Source organism: Gopherus evgoodei, chromosome 7 (assembly GCF_007399415.2).
Source record: "Gopherus evgoodei ecotype Sinaloan lineage chromosome 7, rGopEvg1_v1.p, whole genome shotgun sequence".
Taxonomy (NCBI): domain Eukaryota; kingdom Metazoa; phylum Chordata; order Testudines; family Testudinidae; genus Gopherus; species Gopherus evgoodei.
Window position 1 is genome coordinate 76,458,011 of NC_044328.1, and position 18,274 is coordinate 76,476,284.

Genomic DNA, 18,274 nt, shown 5'->3' on the forward strand with positions numbered 1-18,274 from the left:
TGATTACACCCCTGCATGCTCGAGCAATATTTTTATACTCCTCCCTAGTCATCTGTCCAAGTTTCCACTTCTTGTAACCTTCCTTTTTGAGTTTAAGCTCACCGAAGATTTCTCTGTTAAGCCAAGCTAGTCACCTGACATATTTGCTGTTCTTTCTGCACGTGGGGATGGTTTGTCTCCGCCCTCAATAAGGCTTCTTTAAAATACTGCCAGCTCTCCTGGACTCTTCTCCCCACCCCATATTAGCCTCCCAGGGGATCCTGCCCATCAGTTCCCTGAGGGAGTCAAAGTTTGCTTTTCTGAAGTCCAGGGTCCGTATTCTGCTGCTCTCCTTTCTTCCTTTTGTCAGAATCCTGAACTCGACCATCTCATGGTCACTGCTGCCCAGGTTGCCACCCACTTCTACTTCCCCTACCAATTCTTCCCTGTTTGTGAAAAGCAGCAAGGGCCGGCTTTAAGCTGATTCACCCAATTGCCCGGAATCAGGCCCCATGCCGAAGAGGGCCTCGCCCCTGTGCCTAAGGGGGCCCTGCTCTGGGAGGGGTCTTTGGCGACATTTCGGCGGTGGGGGGTCCTTCAGGGCTGCGGAAAACCCGGAGCGGACTCCCCGCTGCTGAGTATTCTAATCGGTCCCCACGGGTCATGAAGCCGGCCCTGACAGCAGGTCAAGAGGCCCATAGTTGGTTCCTCTAGCACTTGCATCAGGAAATTGTCCCCTACACTTCCCAAAAACTTCCTGGATTGTCTTTGTACCACTGTATTGCTCTCCCAGCAGATATCAGGGTGATTGAAGTCTCCCATGAGAAACCAGGGCCTGTGATCTAGTAACTTCTGTTAGTTGCCGGAATAAAGACTTCCAGTTCTTCCTGTTTGTTTCCCAGGCTTCGTGTATTCATGTACAGGCACCTAAAATAATCATCCAGTTGCTCTACTTTCTCAGTGTGAATCAGGAGGCCTCCCCTGTTGCACCTGCCTCCTTGTATTTCCTTCTGGTATCCCACTTCCTCACTTACCTTACATACATATACACCCATATACACTACAAATATATACACCCTATCCATATTATTTATATATATTAATTATCTGGGAGTGCCCCCAAGGCTCAGTCATAAAACTCCATTCCTCAATCAAAGTCCCAGGTCTAATATTTCCAAGCCCACTATAAGGGACTATTAACAATTGTAAAATAAAATCTGTCCATCAGTCGTACAAGGGAATGTGCAGACTAAGGGACACATGGGGCATGAATGTGTGGATGGGAAAGTAAGGTGGCCCCATAACAGTGTTTAGCCCACTGGGCCACCTTCAGTTCATGCATTATACTTTTCAGGATGATGAATAAACATCCTCCCATAAAAAGACGATGGGGAAAAAGGTAGGCCAGTGTTGAGCACTTTGGAAAATCCCACTCATGATCTTTTTTCTAACAAGAAAACCCTATATCAGTGGGTGTCTGGACTATTAAATTGTGCAGATTTATTCTGGTATCATTAAAAAGCTGTGTCATTACTCATGTCTGTGACACGGGGAACAAGGCAGGCTATGGCCATATGACTAAATAGTTAATGTTTGTATAACTTCACCTTATGTGCTTAAGTTTCTCTCTATTCAGTAAAGCACCTTAGTGCCATTGAAGTCAGTGGAAATTAAGCATGTGTTTAAGTGATTTGCTAAGGTGCGGATTTAGCACTGAGCATTACTGTAAATCTGTGGCTTTGATAGGTTTTGTACAGTATGTTACTTATAGAGCTTTATGTTTAAATTAAACACCAGTGGAGGTGGTGGATCAATTTCTCCAGGGGATTCCTCTGTTTTACAGCTTTTAATTTATGCATCATATTAGGGGTAGGCAACCTATGGCACATGTGCCGAAGGCGGCACGTGAGCTGATTTTCAGTGGCACTCATAGTGCCCGGGTACTGGCCACTGGTCGGGGGGGCTCTGCATTTTAATTTAATTTTAAATGAAGCTTCTTAAACATTTAAAAAACCTTATTTGCTTTACATACAACAATAGCTCAGTTATATATTATAGACTTATAGAAAGAGACCTTCTAAAAACGTTAAAATGTATGACGCATGCAGAACCTTACATTAGAGTGAATAAATGAAGACTCGGCACACCGCTTTTGAAAGGTTGCCGATCCCTGCATCATATGATCAGATACCTCAGCCTGCCCTCTGAGTTTGTGTGTCTGTTCATTTAGAGGGCAATTACAATGTTTGAATGTGCCAGTGAAAGCCCCTCTACCCATGTGTACATGCTATATTTAAATGCTGCCTCCCTGTCCCCAATTTATTGATATTTTTGTTCTACAAAATCTTTTTTCTTTTAAAAAATGTTGACCATTTGAATACGAAACCACGCTGGCAGGGTCATTTGTTGGACAGCAATGTGATCATATATACATTCCCCTTCTCCCCCTGACCCTCCAGAAAGTAGAGATAAAAAGATCTGGTGCCCACAAGTCAAGAAGGATGTTGATGAATTGGAGAGGTTTCAGAGAAGAACCACGAGAATGATTAAAGGATTAGAAAATATGCCTTGTAATGATAGACTCAGGGAGCTCAATTTATTTAGCTTAACACAGAGGAGGTTAAGGAATGGCTGGATTACAGTCTATAAGTATCTACATGGGGAACAAATATTTAATAATGGGATTTTCCATCTAGCAGAGAAAGGTCTAACACAATCCAATGTCTGAAAGTTGAAGCTGGACAAATTCCAACTGAAAATAAAGTGAAAATTTTTAATAATGAAGGTAATTAACAAGTGGAACAATTACCCAAGGATCATGGTGGATTTTCCATTACTGACCATTTTAAACTTGAGACTGGATGTTTTTCTAAGAGCACTGTTCTAGGTATTATGTGCAGCAGGTCTCTGGCCTGTGTTACTCAGGGGGTCCAGATGAGATGGTCACAAGGGTCCCTTCTGGCCTTGGAATCTCTGCCTCATAGGTCACCTCGTTCTCTTCCTTCCCGCACTGCCTGCTAGCTGGGGATGGTTCCTTACCCTATATTGCCCAGGCTTGTGCCTATCTAGTTTTACTATCCCAGAGGATTGGGGTTTCCATTCCTACCATTGGGAGATTATCCCACAATCCAGTGGTTCTCCCTGCAGTTCAGCCCACATTTCCCTTTTCTCCTTCTCATCACATTATTCCCAGCTGCACCCCTATGGGCCATGCTGGGCAAATCCTGAGTTAGGTCCAGCTAATCACCTCCACTTTTGGCCCAAGTCCTGTTGAAGTCAAGGAACAGATGCCCACTAATTTCACCAGGCCTTTGCTATGGTGGGGACGAATGAGTAGATACTGAAAGTGCATGGTGGGAGACGAGCCAGATGTTTACAGTGTGTGTGTGTGTATGTGTTTGTGTGTGTGTGTATAATATGCACCAGTGCAGCTCCATGTGAGTCCATGGGAAGTGTACCCATTTACATGGGCCTTACTATCTTATGGGCTTAAGGAGCATTTCCAGCAAGGAATGTATTAGGATGGGACAGCCTGAGTTTTCCTGAATCAAACCATAATTCTTATGTGTAGATGCTGTGTTCCATAGCCATGAAAATCAGCGTTTCCCTCCTCAGTTAACTGTGATTTTTTTGCCTTTGATGTAGTATATCGAGTTCCTTTGTAAAATACTGATTTTGACTTTGTAGTCATCCTATTAGCCTTTCAGGACTGACGCTGGCCGTGTAGGAATGACTTCCAAAAGTCCTGTAACAATTTCAGACTACCCAATAAATGCCATGAGCTCTAATTCCATTGTGGTAAGCCCATCCCAATCACTTTCTATTTTCTATACAAAGTCAGAACAAATAGTTTCTGAGCAAAATGATCCAGGAGTAATTATTAATCCCCAGAGAGCCAGACTGACTAGAGGAGATTTCTGGCTGTATTGCGGTTGGGTGGGCATACTGGTCAGGGACCTTAAGATGAAGGAACTGAGAGAGGATACTTTAGTCTTTGATGTAGCAGTGGGGGAACCTCCAGAAGACTGGAACTCATGTTCACAGAAACTTCAAGGGAGCTACCCCCTGGCTGAAGTTAGCCCCGCTGTGCTCCTCTGAACTAGCTGAGTCTCTTGAGTGTCCAAACTCAAGCTGGAAATCTCCTGCCATCCATTAAGTTCTCTATTTCCTCCCTCCACTCTGTATGGAAATGCCATGAGCAGCCTTTCTCCTGAGCTGCCAGCACACCAAGGCCTTTGGAGAATTCAGCAGTGCAGAGGGTGCACAGAAATGAACAAAATATATGTGGAAAGAGTGAAATGGACCCTCTGGAAAAAGATTTGGGTCTAATGTTTTACTGAAAGCTCACAGCTAGTGGCAACATAATTTACCCTAGGCAACCCATCTGTATTGCAGACTAGAGTAATAGCCCTACAGAGGACAAGTCCTGCACTCCTTGCACAGGCAGTATGCCCACTGCTTTCCTTAGGAGTTTTGAGTGTGTAAAAAATGCAAGATTGCAATGTAAATGCAAATATTTGTAGTGGGATGTTTTTCATGTTCCATCCAGTTGCTTGTACCTTGAGACTCTCCAGACAAACTGCTTTTTCTTGAAAGTAATTTAGGGCATGGGAATGGCTCTCCAATGGGGAGGTGGTGGTGGGGGAGGTGGAGAAGGAGCAATGCTGAATAAAAGATGCATCTAAGTGGCAGTGTTCACAATGGCTCTAAAGCTTGGACGTGTTTAGATGTTGGGGTTGGGACAGGCCCATCTCTGTTCAGAAGCACTGGTCCCTCCAAAAGGCTGCTGCATTCTTAGAATTCACGTGACGGCTCAGACCCTCACCTAGTGTCAATCAGTGTAGCTCCCATGCAGTGACAGCAGCCAGTGGTGCTGGGACATTTTTTACAGTGGGGTTGCTGAAAGCCAGTGGCCCCCATGCCAAACTTTTTACCTCACCTCCCCCCTTACTCCTGTCCGTGCCCTCCTCCACACCTCAGAGCTGGGCCAGGAGCGGGGCCATGGCTCTGGGGTGGGGGATGCAGATGGGGTAAGGGGTCCAAGATTGGGACCTCCCATGCAAGGCCAGGAGCAGAGCCTCTAGTGTGAGGGCAGTGACTGTGGAGACCTCGTGTGCTTCCAGGTGGTGGGCCATGACCAGAGCCCTGGGTGCACAGCCAGCAGCAGCCAGGAGCTGAGCCCCTGGGCACAGGGCCAAGAACAGAGCTCTGGGCACAGGTCCTGCAGCGGAGATCCCAGGTGCGGGGCCAGCAGCACCGGGGCCCTGGGTGCAGGGTGGCAGGCAGGACCCCGTACAAAAACTAGGGGTGCTGCAGCACCTCCCGCACTACTAGTTCCCACACCTATGACTGCAACGCACTTGTGACTTCAGCTGAGCTGCATCAATTTACGTCAGCTGAGGATCTGGCCCACTCTTTAGGAGGCAGCTGAGCTGTCATTTTTCCTGATCCAAAATGTCTCCAAGGGCCTTTCCAGAGATAATGGCAATGGCCTTTTTCATTAGGGCCTTTGGCCTAAAGGTCTGACAGTCTGACACTTGTGCTTCTGTCCATATCTTTTTCCCCTACAGGAATTCAATGCAGCGCTGTTTGCCATCTGTGTCTCTAGCTGTGTCTCATCTTTTCATTGCCTCCTCTAGTTGCCTATTTAATTTTTTTGCTATTGTATTATCCTTTGCAGCACACATGCTGCTGCAATGCAATTGCATTGCTGTACTCTCCAATGTCCCCTGTTTTAAAAAGCCTATTGTCTGAATCAAGTGGCGGTGGGTGGTTTTGTGTTTTGTTTGGTTTTCTGTGCATCATTTTTTAATTTTAATTCTGACCAATGTAACTTTTGCTAAAATGTCTTCCTTATAATTTGCTTGGTGATCACACAGCCTTCTCACCATTCACTGAGAGCAGGACCAGATCTCACAGAGTCTGAAAAGAGCTATGTGGTAAGGCCACTGTTTCAATCAGATGCACAGTCGTAGCGTCTCTTATCACAGACAGTAACGCCTTCATAGAATTTAAAGTTGCCAGCTGCTTTCTTAGTCACAAAAAAATCTAGATATCATTGTATTTGTAATGGAGAAATAGAATTTAGCATCTAGAAAAACTACCAGAGTCAACATGGAATTGGTATAATTGCATTGTCTATATTGGATTAGAGTTAAATGAGTAGTGCATGACTGGAGTGTGCGTTCTCATATTCCAACTGTAGCGATTGTAATGGTGCCACTGCTGACTAACTGCAACCTCTTATGCTTCTGTATGCTTTTTTTAAACAAATCTTCAAGCTGAGTACCAAATTCTTCTGTATTGCCTGTTTTTCCATGCTTACACCTGGATCCCTTCTGCACTCCACTACCTGGATATTTACCTGGATCTACAACTCTTTTGTTTGACTGGACTTATGTGCTGCATCTGGAATGTCCCATCTCTTCCTGTCTATTTTTCCCTTTCCCCCTCATTCCTTGTTGACTGTTCTGTGGGTGTTCCATGGATGTCAATGCTGCCTACCACGCAGGAAGCAGTTTGCAATGAGATCATAAACATTGCAGAAAAGTCTGTTCATTACTGCAGTACTATTTCTCAGCCTCTTGACTCTCGCCACACGGTGGCCTCTAATGACAATAAACCATCTCTAATCATTTCTCAGCAACCTCAAGCACATCAGCAAGGAGCAAGCCCCGACAGAAGTCAAACACCAGGAGACATGTAAGTGACTCTGGTTGCCCTCTCTCCCAGGGACCTGGTTTGCATCTGTCATATGCTGTTAAGTGTGACATTATTTGATGTTTCCCCTAAAGCTCCAGGCCCTGGAGGCATGTGATTATGCAAGAGTGTCAGCTTTCATTACAAAAATAAGGAAGGAAGTTTCTAGCCCTCGTCTCTGCAGCAAAAAGCCCGAAATAAGGACCCTTGTGTTTGTACAGCACTGGGCACAATGCGCTGCTCGTACATGACTGGGGTGCCCTGATTCAAGGTTCTTGAATGCTTGGGGTGGACAGTACCACATCTTCTCTTTCTGCAGCTTGAATCCTTGTTTCTTACACATAGATGGAGGGAAAAACTGTGCCTCAAGTTTTTGGTCAGAGGGCATGATTCTTCACTGCCTTGTGAAGTCATTATCACCTGTGTAGAAGTGGAAGCATGATTATCCTGAGTGGGTAGTGCTTTGCACAGGGGTAAAAAACTACCCAAGGAGCAAAGCAGAGAGAATCAGACCCATCACACCAATGCATGGAGACAGAAAGAAGTGCTTGAGGAAGCTTGAGGAAGTCCTTCAAAGCGTAATGGAAATTAGCACAGGGTAAATGTTCAGTTTATCGTACATACACAGGATCTGAATCAGGTTCCCAGCTGCTGCTCGAGAGCTCTCCCAGTTAAGAGTCTCACGCCTGCATATACTTCCTACAGGATGTAGAACTCATGACAGCAAGCCTCATGCCCAGCAGTGAGCGACTGCAGGATCAGCCCCTATGATAGATGTTGCACAGATAAAGAGGGACAAGGGCAAGAGAAGTGTGACACAAGGCAGATGGTGGGTGGGACATGGTTAATTAGAGTGGACAATTTGGTGCTAAATGCACAGAAAGTATTTCCTGGTGGGACTGCTAGTGCAGGGAATTAGACTCCGTAACCTGCTACTTTCTCCTCAAGGTCTCTGGTTCAAATGCAGCCCAGATTGGTGCCTGCCATCTGGCTCATAGGAAATGAGTTGGTGGGTTCACAGTAGCTCCTTGGTGGCTAGTTGTTCACAGCACAATATATAGCCACTTTTACATTGGCATCAATAGGCCCTTTGTTGGCAGTGTCCACAAAGAAACCAAGGACTGAATGGGCTTAGCAACTAATGCTGAGATTGCCAGAGCTGCCTAGGGCAGTGGTTCTCAGCCTTTCCAGACAACTGTTCCCCTTTCAGGAGGCTGATTTGTCTTGCATATCCCAAATTTCAACCTCATTTAAAAACTACATGCTTACAAAATCAGATATAAAAACACAAAAGTGTCACAGCACACTAATACCGAAACATTGCTGACTTTCTCATTTTTACCATACAATTATAAAATACATTGACTGGAATATAAATATTGTACTTACATTTCAGTGTGATACTTGAGCTTGTTTTTCACTTGGGAGGCTTGTCTGAAGCCTGAGCCCCAGGTGGTGGAGCTGAAGCATGTAACTTAGCTTTGTAGGGCCCCCTGTGGTGTGGGGCCCCAAGCAGTTGCCCTACTTGCCACCCCCTAATACCAGCCCTGCACTTGCAATCCTCCTAAAGCCATCCCATGACCACCCTGGAGGCTAGGGTTGCCAACCCTCCAGGATTGTCCTGGAGTCTTGAGGATTTAAAGATTACTCTTTAATAAAATATTAATGTCATGAGATGAAATCTCCAGGAATTCATCCAACTGAAGTTGGCACCCCTATGGGGTCTGCCAACCCTAGGTTGAGAAACACTGTTTTAGATGAGTGAAGTACCCCCTGAAAGTCCTCTGCATATCCCTAGGGCTGGTTGAGAACCACTGGACTAGGGCATTTAAACACATAACTTCCATTAATATTAATGGGAACTGTATGTCTAAATCCCCTGGATGGCTTTGAAATGCTCAGCCGAAACTGCTCTCTAGCTCCTTGATAGACATTTGTGATTGAAGTCCATTGGTGGGGCAGCATCAGCGGAACTTGGGCTTCCCACTAGCCTCGTCTCTGGAGAACTTGAGGACTAGAGTCTCCAGGGCTGGACGTGTGGCACTTTTCGGCAGCACTGATTTCATTCCCAAGGAGAGAGAGGGCTGAGCCGCCAGGCTGGGAACTGGAGCCAAACTTCACCCAAAGCTCCAGGGGCTACTCAGAGCCAGGGGCTTGGGTCAGCTTCATCTCCAAACCCGTAGGCTCCATCTTGGTTGCAGTGGAGTTGCATGTGTGTATCTCTGCAGAATTTGGTCCCTGATTTCTCCTGTCTATACTCCTCTCCTTCAAACAGTTGCAGTGCACAAAACGAACCTTTCTCAAAGGCATTTTAGTCAGGTGTCAGGACACTCAGTGTGCAATGGAATGTGACTAGAGGCCTGAGAAGGCAAACGAACACCCCTTCTGCCCAGGGCAGGAGTGGATGTACCCAGACTTAGGAGGATGTGAGGAATCGTGGAGTCTTGGTTTTACCAGCAGTACTCTCTGGGAGCAAGGGTGGAACAAAGAGGAAGTTGTGGCTTCCTAATCCCAGTTCCTTCTCTGGGATGCTCCTTGCAATGCAGCTGTACTATTGCTCCTGTATTCGTGTGACAATGCCTAGCCCTGCTTTAGCAGCACAGGTTGTTTACAATTGGTTTTGGACTCTACAATAGGACATACAATAGACATGTGGTAGCTTTTCAAACTGTAGTGTGTATTGGATGGTTGGATGTGACTGGATGTCAGCAGAGTTCACTGTATAATTTGTAACATCTCTCTCCCTCCCTCGGCTTTAGACTTAGCTACCAAGCCCTGTACAGCTATATTCCCCAGAATGATGATGAGCTGGAGCTAAGAGACGGAGATATTGTAGATGTCATGGAGAAATGCGACGATGGCTGGTTTGTGGGTGAGTACATCATATGTTCAGTATTAATATTATTATTACAGGTAATCAAAAATGGGGAATAAATTGTGGAAAATTTCAAAATTTGGAAATTGCTTCAAAATGGAACAATGTTTGGGGGTTTTTTCCCAAAAATTTTCATGAAATATTTTTGAAACATTTTTAATTTCCTCTCTTCCCATATTTTTTCCAGTGAGAACAATACAGGAATGATATCCAGGCAGATGGGTTTTTCTCACCAACTTTTTATTTTTTTCATTTTTCCTCTTGCTACTCTAACTTTTCAAAACTTCCCCAGTTTTGGAAAGGTGTAATAATTACAGAATTTCAGTTTTTCTTTGACCACTCTGGAATTTTTCCAAAGATGAGGAAGCTTTGACATGTTGCAGAGAGAGGCAAAAGGAAAACTGGGGAAGGCATGTGTGTGTGTGAAAAAGAAATATGTTAAGGGGAAATAAACATAAAATAAATAAATAAATAAATAAAATAACCCTACAATCCAGAAAATCAAAATTCCAAAATTTGAAATTTCTATTTTTTACAGAAAGCAGAAAATGTTTAAAAAAAAAAAAAAAAAGCTTTTTGACAAATTAAGTTTCCTAAAAGGGCCATTTTTCATCGAAGAAAAGTCTCGAAGGAAGAAAATCAGCCATCTCTAATTGTTCTGCAGCACTGATACAGTGCTGCAGGGCTGCACTACACTTCATGCACATTTCCCCTGGCTCAGGGCGCTTGCTCTGAACAAGCCAAGTCCCAGGGGAAGGGCTGAGCAGGAAGGGAGTGTTAATGAGGGGGGATTGCTGGGAGATATTGGTTTTAAAGAAGGATTTGAAGGAAAGGGTTTGGTAGATGAGTAGGGGAGTAGCTGGTGATTGACTCTCCTTTAAGCAGAAAAAAGGAATATACCAATGCACTGCACATTTCCAAAAGGGATGGTAGCTGGCATGCCTGGTAGCAGCTTCAGCAGAGATGCCAAGAGCTGAATGGGTCACAGTCCACGGGTATGTGCACGCGTCAAACTGGGGTGTGATTGGCAATTCAAGGATACATACCTGCCAAGCTCTCACTGAGCTAGCATGCTTGGAAATGGAGTGCAGCGCAGCAGTGTGAGTGGGGGAAGGGACTAGCAGCTGAGTACGTTCCTAGCACCCCTGATGGAGACTCACTCAGGACAGCCACTCGTGCTGCCGCAGCTGTGCTCTGTTTTAGCATGCTATCTCGACGAGAGCTAGCCATGGTTATGTCTCCTCCTCCTCCTAACACTCACGCTCCAAGTGTAGACATACCCTGAGAGGCTTGAGAGCTCATCTCTTTCCTAGCAGGGCTTCCCTCCAGAGCAGGGCTGAGGCACCCTCTGAAACCTGTATGTATGCTGCCCAGCCCAGATTTTCCAAAGAGCTAAGGACACTGAGTGCTGGGCTCTTTTTTAAATCTGGCCATAAGCAATGCAATGGGAGATGAGCTCTTTGGACGTCAGGCAAAGCACATGGAAGCCTGGCCTGATTGTATTCTGAGGACACCGGCCCAGATTGTGCTCTCCATCGCACTTGGACAAATCACTCCATTGATTTCAGCTGATTTAAATGGATGTAGCAAAGATCACACTCTGGCCCCTAGCCTGCAGCCCTGTCAATCCAGCACTAACAATTGCTGTATTAAAATTAAAAAACAAAATGTCTGTGGTTAGTGACAAAAGTATTTCAGTTAATTCTATTCAGGAACAACAGAATTTTTGACCAGGACCCCTCTTCTCTTGCATTGCCAAGAACAGTGATTTGTACCCAGCCTGGCTTACAAACAGAGCAGGCTGCTCTTTCTCTTTCCAACCCCACTCACCTTCCTCTGTAGCTCCATCTTACTCAATTGCATTCTTATTTCCTTTCCCAACAGGTACGTCTAGGAGAACAAGACAGTTTGGCACTTTCCCAGGCAACTACGTGAAACTGCTGTACCTCTGAAACAGTCATGCACCTGCAACGCTGATTAGTATTGGTTACCTGACAACATTTAAGTAGCAAAGACTTTTGAAATCAGACAGTTTATTAATGTAATAAATGAGAGATGAGAAGTGGAATGGGGATGTGGTTATGTGGTACAGTTCTGGGTTGAATGTGTAGGCCTGGGTCTGGGTGTCGCTGGACTTACTGTTCTTGTTTGCTGAAGGAAAGAGACAAAGTTTCTAGTTTACAATGCTGCCTTTGTAGCTCTGAGGACAGAGCTTAGTTTTCATGCTTTTCATTGAGTACTTACCTCTGAGACAGAGTTTGGGGAAGCAGCAGAATAGAGTGTGTGATAGGTTTTGCTTGTGTGAGAGAAAAAGCAATGGGAACTGTGATGCATTGAGGCAACATGCAGCTCTGTAGCTGCTCCCTCTCTATAACTGAGGGAGGCCTTCTCTGAGATTACCCCCATCTGCAAGGTAATTTTCACTCTGCCTCCTGCTTTCATCCCCAATTCTTTCTTCATGATGTGCACCTTAACGTACATGGCAGGCAGAGAATGGTTTATGTGATTAGACTAGATAGCATATGGGATGGGGCTTTGAACTGACAGTTTAATCCAGAGCAATCTGCCAAAAAAAACCCCTCAACTTTGGTAATATTCTGCTTCATAATATCCACCCCTGCAGGTTTTTCTGTGTGTGTGTGTATATGGGCGAGCATATTGTGTGCATAGAAATGAACAGAGTCACAATTTCCATGAGGAATCAACCCAGATTTTACAAAAACAGAACAAAATAATGGAAAATTTAGGGGACACAGATCTTGTCTGCAAATCCCATGGCTGTTTTCCCCCTAAATGTTGCGCTGAATGACTGCACACATTTTGAAGTATACTCTTTGCAATAAAGACTTTATTTTCCCCTGGTATTCTAGCATAGAGATTCGGGCAGATGCTAGCAAAATATTACTGAGCTTGCTTTTTTTTTGGTGGTGGTGGTTCTTGATCAGGCTGTCTCCTAATAAAACTAGCAAGGCAAACCAATTTGTAAAGCTATGTTTATACAGCTATTACCAGCTGCATATATTTGTACTTTTTTGAAAAAACACGGCTTGCCCAGAGACTTCCTCGTAAGTCAAAAATAAATGTTCTTTTTGATAGAAATTCTATTTCAAAAAGAAAAAAGTATAGATAAAACCAGTTGCATCAGACTGCTTCCTACATTTCCAGTACAAATAGCAAAAGTTAAGATTGCTATTTTGGCATCAGCCATATTTAATAATAGAAAATGCCTATTTTTATGCCGATGCTTTTATACAAACTGATTAACAGTAACTGCAACTAAGTGTTAGCATGACTTGCAATACGTTTTGATAAATTAGCCATACTCCTGGGTTTAAAAACACTTATCTTTCGCTGAGATCAACGGAAGAGAAGACTCAAAGTGCTTCGGAAGTATGATTGTAAATATGTATATTTAATTTTGTACAGACAATGTACTTACCTTGTATAGAAAAAAATAAGTTAAACAAATTGTGCAGGAGGTCAGACTAGATGATCATAATGGTCCCTTCTGACCTTGAAGTCTAGGAGTCTATGAATGAAAGGAGGAAAAAAGGCAGTTATGAAAGGTGTTTTTTTTCCCATTTTTATTTAAATGAAGGAATTCTATGTAAGTTCACATGAAGAGTTTTAGCACAAAATTTCCACTCTAAACCAGATACAAATACAACACAAAGCACCATTATATTTTTATGCAGGAGTGGGGGTAACGTCAATCCTTATCTTATTTATGGTTTTTGATTTTCTGCTTTTGAGTTGCATTCTTGTTATCTGCAGCAATATTTAGACCTATTGCTAGGACTGGATCACACCTAATTAATCTAGCCAACAAAGTAACATGATGATATTGACTGTATATAACCAGCTCATTTAAAGGTTTATTTTTATTGCTGTTGCCATTTTAAATTATATACACACACAAACACACACAAACCGCAGTTTATTTTTGTGTTGATTTTGGTTCCTTATTGCAGTGGATGATGATTTGACAATAAATTGAAGAGCTGAATTACTTCTTTGGTCTTGGTACAAGTTATTTACTGAAGTTTATTGGGAGTTGTTGTATGGCCATTGACTGTCAGTGAAATTTTGGCCTTTTGAAAATGAGCCTTAGTCTCTTCAATCAGGCTCCAATGCTGAAATGCCTTGAACAGGGCCGTCCTCAGGCATACGCAGCATATGCAGCTGTGTAGGGCACCATGAAATTTGGGGCACTAAATTGTCCCAAATTTCATGGTGCCCTAGGCAGCTGCATGCTGCATACGCGGCAGCATCAGCCCCGGCGACCAGCCCTATCCCTCAGCCAGTCCCCAGTGCCAGGGGTAGGGCCATCCCTAGGGGAATGTGGGGCCCTGGACAACTCCCTCTGCCCTGCCTCTTACCCTTCCCCCCCTGCTTTGCCCCTGGGCCGCTCCGATTTCACCTCTTCCTCCGGCAACCCTGCACTCACCAGCAGCGGGAAATGGAGAGATGCGTCCCCAGCCCACTCCGCTTCCCTTGCCCCAGACCCAGCCATGTCGCTCAGGTTGGGGAAAGAACCGCCCCCGGCCCTCACCAGCGGCAGGAAGCAGAGCCCTGCGGCTGGGAGCTGGTGGAGCAGAGCAGGCTGGGGCTGAGCTGCTCTGCTTCCCACCACTGCTGGTGAGTGTGGGGGGTCCCTACCCCGAGCGACACGGCTGGGGCTGCGGTCGGGGCAAGGGAAGCGGAGCAGACTAATACCCTGGGCTACTCTGTGCCTATGGGGCCCCCAGAAGTAGCCCCCCACAGCTGCTGCCTCCCAGACCCTGGGGGAGGGCTGGGGCTCTACACAGCTCCCACACGGGGGAGCTGCGTATGGGACCCAAATGGCTAGGGACGGCCCTAGCCTTGAAACATCTGGGCTTAAGTGCCATGGCAACTCAGGGCCTCTGCCCAGGGTAGACCCTTGTGCTCAGACAAAGCCCTGCTAGGCAGTGGCTTAGCTGGGGGGAGGGGAGCAGGGGGCGCAGCCACTCCTGAGGATATTTTCCAAAAGCTGCGCCTTTCTGCGCAGTCAGCACTGGGCTCCGGACTCGGAGTCCAGAGCCGGGTTTTGCATGCGGCCACTGGCTGGATCTCCGCTCCGCACCGCGCCCCCCTGCATCCCCGGCCCGGCTGGCTTGCTCCTGGGCTGCAGGCAGGGTCGGCTGGTTGCCTGGCTCCCCGGCGAGGAGGAGGAGGAGGCTCCCGCCCGCCCGTAGTTGCCCAGCTCACTAAGCCGAGCCCTGCTTGGCACACGCCGCCCAGGCCGGAGTGAGCTCTGCCGGGAGGCGAAGGAGCCGTGGCAGAGAGCGATCCTCTGAACTCCCCCTCTGGCCCCCACCCACCGCTTCTTCCCCGGGGCTCCCGGGACCAGCCCAGGCAACAGCCGGGCAATCAGAATTGCCCCGCCTCCCTGCTCGTCTGGGTCAGGCTTATCCCGCGCAGAGCTAGTTCCCACCTGCGCCGCTTGCTGCTGCATCTGCGCTGGCTCGAGGCTGCAGTCCCCCGGGCTCATTAATTTGAATTTGTAATTGAACGAGGGGTTTGTCTGATCCTTTTCCCACTCGGGAGATGCGTCTGGGAAGCGTGGGGCAGGTAGAGCTAATGCTCAGCAGCGGTTCACATTTTTACTAGATACTCTTCATGCTGCCCTGTGCTGAGACATCAAAGCACCCCGCGGCGCTGAGCATTCTCCCCTGATCGAGTTTTTACTTGGCATTGTCCATGTGCCCCACAAAGAGTGGGATGATAACCCTGGTCATAAATGGCGGCTCAGGGTGCTGGCGGTACTGCGCATCACACCCCTGGCTGGGTTAGTGCCTAGGAACAAGATCTATCTTCTTGGCTTCTTAAGCTTGTTACTTTGGGGCTTTACACAAATCATTGCACATAGCTGTATGTGGGAAGAGAGACTTATACTTAACCATATGTCTTATACCACTCCCTTGTAGCCGAAGGTTTTCACAAAAATGTCCATAGTGGTTTTTGTTTTTTCAAGTTATTTAAATGTGAAGTGCATTGCAAACAGGGGGACTGGGCTGGAATATCTGTGACATATTTAAATTTCAAAAGTACAGCACTCCTTTGTACCTTAGTGATTCCAATCAATTTAAACCAGTATCACAAATAAATTAAAATCTCAGTAAATGCGTCAATGGCAGTGCAGAGACCACATAATTCATTAGATGAGTTATGTCATTAAGATGCTGCCCTTGGCTGACTCAGACTGGTTTTAACTGATACTCTCTATTTCATGGTTCTTAGTCAATGGTTCATATTTCACCATTCATTATTAAATGTTGTGCTTACTTTTTTAAAAAAGCAATCATTTTCCAAAATTGTTTTAAAATTTATCAGGTGAGAATAGTCTGTTAGAATTAGGGACAATCTAAATTTGTTCCTTATAGTGAACTTATGGAAAAAATTGGGGAGGAAATTTGAGAAAGGAAACAGACTTCTTAACAAAGCTACTATCTCTGCATGCATGTGACATCATCAAGGTAGAAATCATTTTCATTACTGAAGGATTTAAAAATATGTACGGGAAGCATAAAAATAGGTTTCCATTCTTGAAAAAAAAAACCTTGCTTCCCATCCCTACCCCTGCTGTCAATGTGAATTGGTCAAATTCTTTGGCCAGGTTGAAAAAATGCGTAGTATTGATATGTCACATTGAGTAGACACTGACACATCAATGCAGCTGTCTGACTGTGCAGGCTGACATATAGAAGCTGTTCCATGCTAATAACTTCTCCATAGCACAAAACTTACAGTGCCACTGCACATGTTTTATCATATTTGATTACTGCTCCCATTCCTTTATGGGTTCTTCTGGTAGCAGGAGAAAAATGGCTTTATACAGTATGGAGATGGCTCCTGGAGAGTCAGTTTGCAACAGTAGGAGGGCCCAGATGGGAACAGTACCTCAAGGAGACACAGTTTCAGCAACATTTTTTCCCCACGTTGTATTGAACTTAATTCTGGGGTTAGAGTTCCACCCGGGATGAGTTTGCTTTAGTCCCTGCATAAACTCTATAGTGTCTCAAAGGCTTCACAAACAGCCTAACTGCACCAAGGCAACATTGGGAGTGAATATCCACTTTCCTAGCCTTTTTAAAGGAACTACTTTCTATAAAGAGGAATCCTATTAAGCTGCAAAATCATTATGGTGTATGAAGGTAGCCTCCAAGAACTTCCTTCCTTCCATTTTGACTTCACTAAGTAGGGAGTTATACACCAAATTGCATGCAAAACTCTAATCATACTTGTTGACTTGCATGCAGCCTGCAGGAGAGTTACGTATGTGGGGAACATACAGCCTGACCCAGAGCTCCCAGTCAAGAGTTGATTTTCAAGGCTCCGCTACAAGAATAACCAATTAGCTCTTCTCCAGCATAGTACCAAAGTGGGACATGAGTGAGGGCTGACTGGTTGAAGCTCAGTCCATATAAGACATATTGGTAGGTAGGTGAATCAACTGGAAGCAATGGCAGTGATTATATCATCCCCCTTGATTAAAGGTGTGCATTTGCTATTTGATAATCAAGTTTGCAATATTGCAGTCCATGATCTGCATTGGTTAATTACTGACTTCGAGGTGAAGTTTAAGGTGTTTCAGCCTACTGGGGACACCCTTGTTTCCTCCTGCAATTCTACTACAGCTATGATCAGCCAGCCGCTGCAGTGCTTTTATTTTACTCACTTGGTGGCGCTCTGGGGGTATGTCTACATCTACAATTTTGCAGCGCTGGTTGTTACAGCTGTATTAGTACAGCTGTATAAAGCCAGCGCTGCAGAGTGGCCACACTTACAGCAACCAGCGCTGCAAGTGGTGTTAGATGTGGCCACACTGCAGCGCTGTTGGGCGGCTTCAAGGGGGGTTCGGGGAACGCGAGAGCAAACCGGGGAAGGAGACCAGCTTCCCCGCGGTTTGCTCTCGCGTTCCCCGAACCCCCCTGCAAACCGCAGGGAAGGAAACCTGCTTGCTCGGGGGTTCGGGGAACGCGAGAGCAAACCACAGGGAAGGAGACCTTCTTGCACTGGGGTTCGGGGAACGCGAGAGCAAACCGGGGAAGGAGACCAGCTTCCCCGCGGTTTGCTCTCGCGTTCCCCGAACCCCGCTGCAAACCGCAGGGAAGGAGACCTGCTTGCTCGGGGGTTCGGGGAACGCGAGAGCAAACCGCAGGGAAGGAGACCTGCTTGCACTGGGGTTCGGGGAACGCGAGAGCAAACCGCGGAACGCGAGAGCAAACCGGGGAAGGAGACCAGCTTCCCTGCGGTTTGCTCTCGCGTTCCCCGAACCCCCCTGCAAACCGCAGGGAAGGAGACCTGCTTGCTCGGGGATTCGGGGAACGCGAGAGCAAACCGCAGGGAAGGAGACCTGCTTGCACTGGGGTTCGGGGAACGCGAGAGCAAAGCGGGGAAGGAGACCAGCTTCCCCGCGGTTTGCTCTCGCATTCCCCGAACCCCCCTGCAAACCGCAGGGAAGGAGACGTGCTTGCTCGGGGGTTCGGGGAACGCGAGAGCAAACCGGGGAAGGAGACCAGCTTGATTACCAGAGAGGCTTCCTCAGGTATGCTGGGATACCTGCTTATTCCACGGAGGTCAAGAAAAGCGCTGGTAAGTGTCTACACTTGATTACCAGCGCTGGATCCTCTACACCCGAGACAAAACGGGAGTCGGCCAGCGCTGCAAACAGGGAGTTACAGCGCTGGTGATGCCCTG

At 46.2% G+C, this 18,274-nt stretch overlaps 1 protein-coding gene across 1 annotated transcript in view; it reads left to right on the forward strand.

Moving 5' to 3' along the window:
- The window catches only part of SORBS1 (sorbin and SH3 domain containing 1), a 279,021-nt gene extending 265,945 nt beyond the window's left edge, over window positions 1-13,076 (forward strand). The window contains 4 exon segments of the mRNA XM_030568445.1: window positions 5,859-5,918; window positions 6,623-6,681; window positions 9,438-9,550; window positions 11,438-13,076. Of these exon segments, the coding sequence (XP_030424305.1) occupies window positions 5,859-5,918; window positions 6,623-6,681; window positions 9,438-9,550; window positions 11,438-11,505 (300 nt within the window). The 3' untranslated portion in view covers window positions 11,506-13,076.
- Window positions 13,077-18,274: the final 5,198 nt, after the last annotated feature.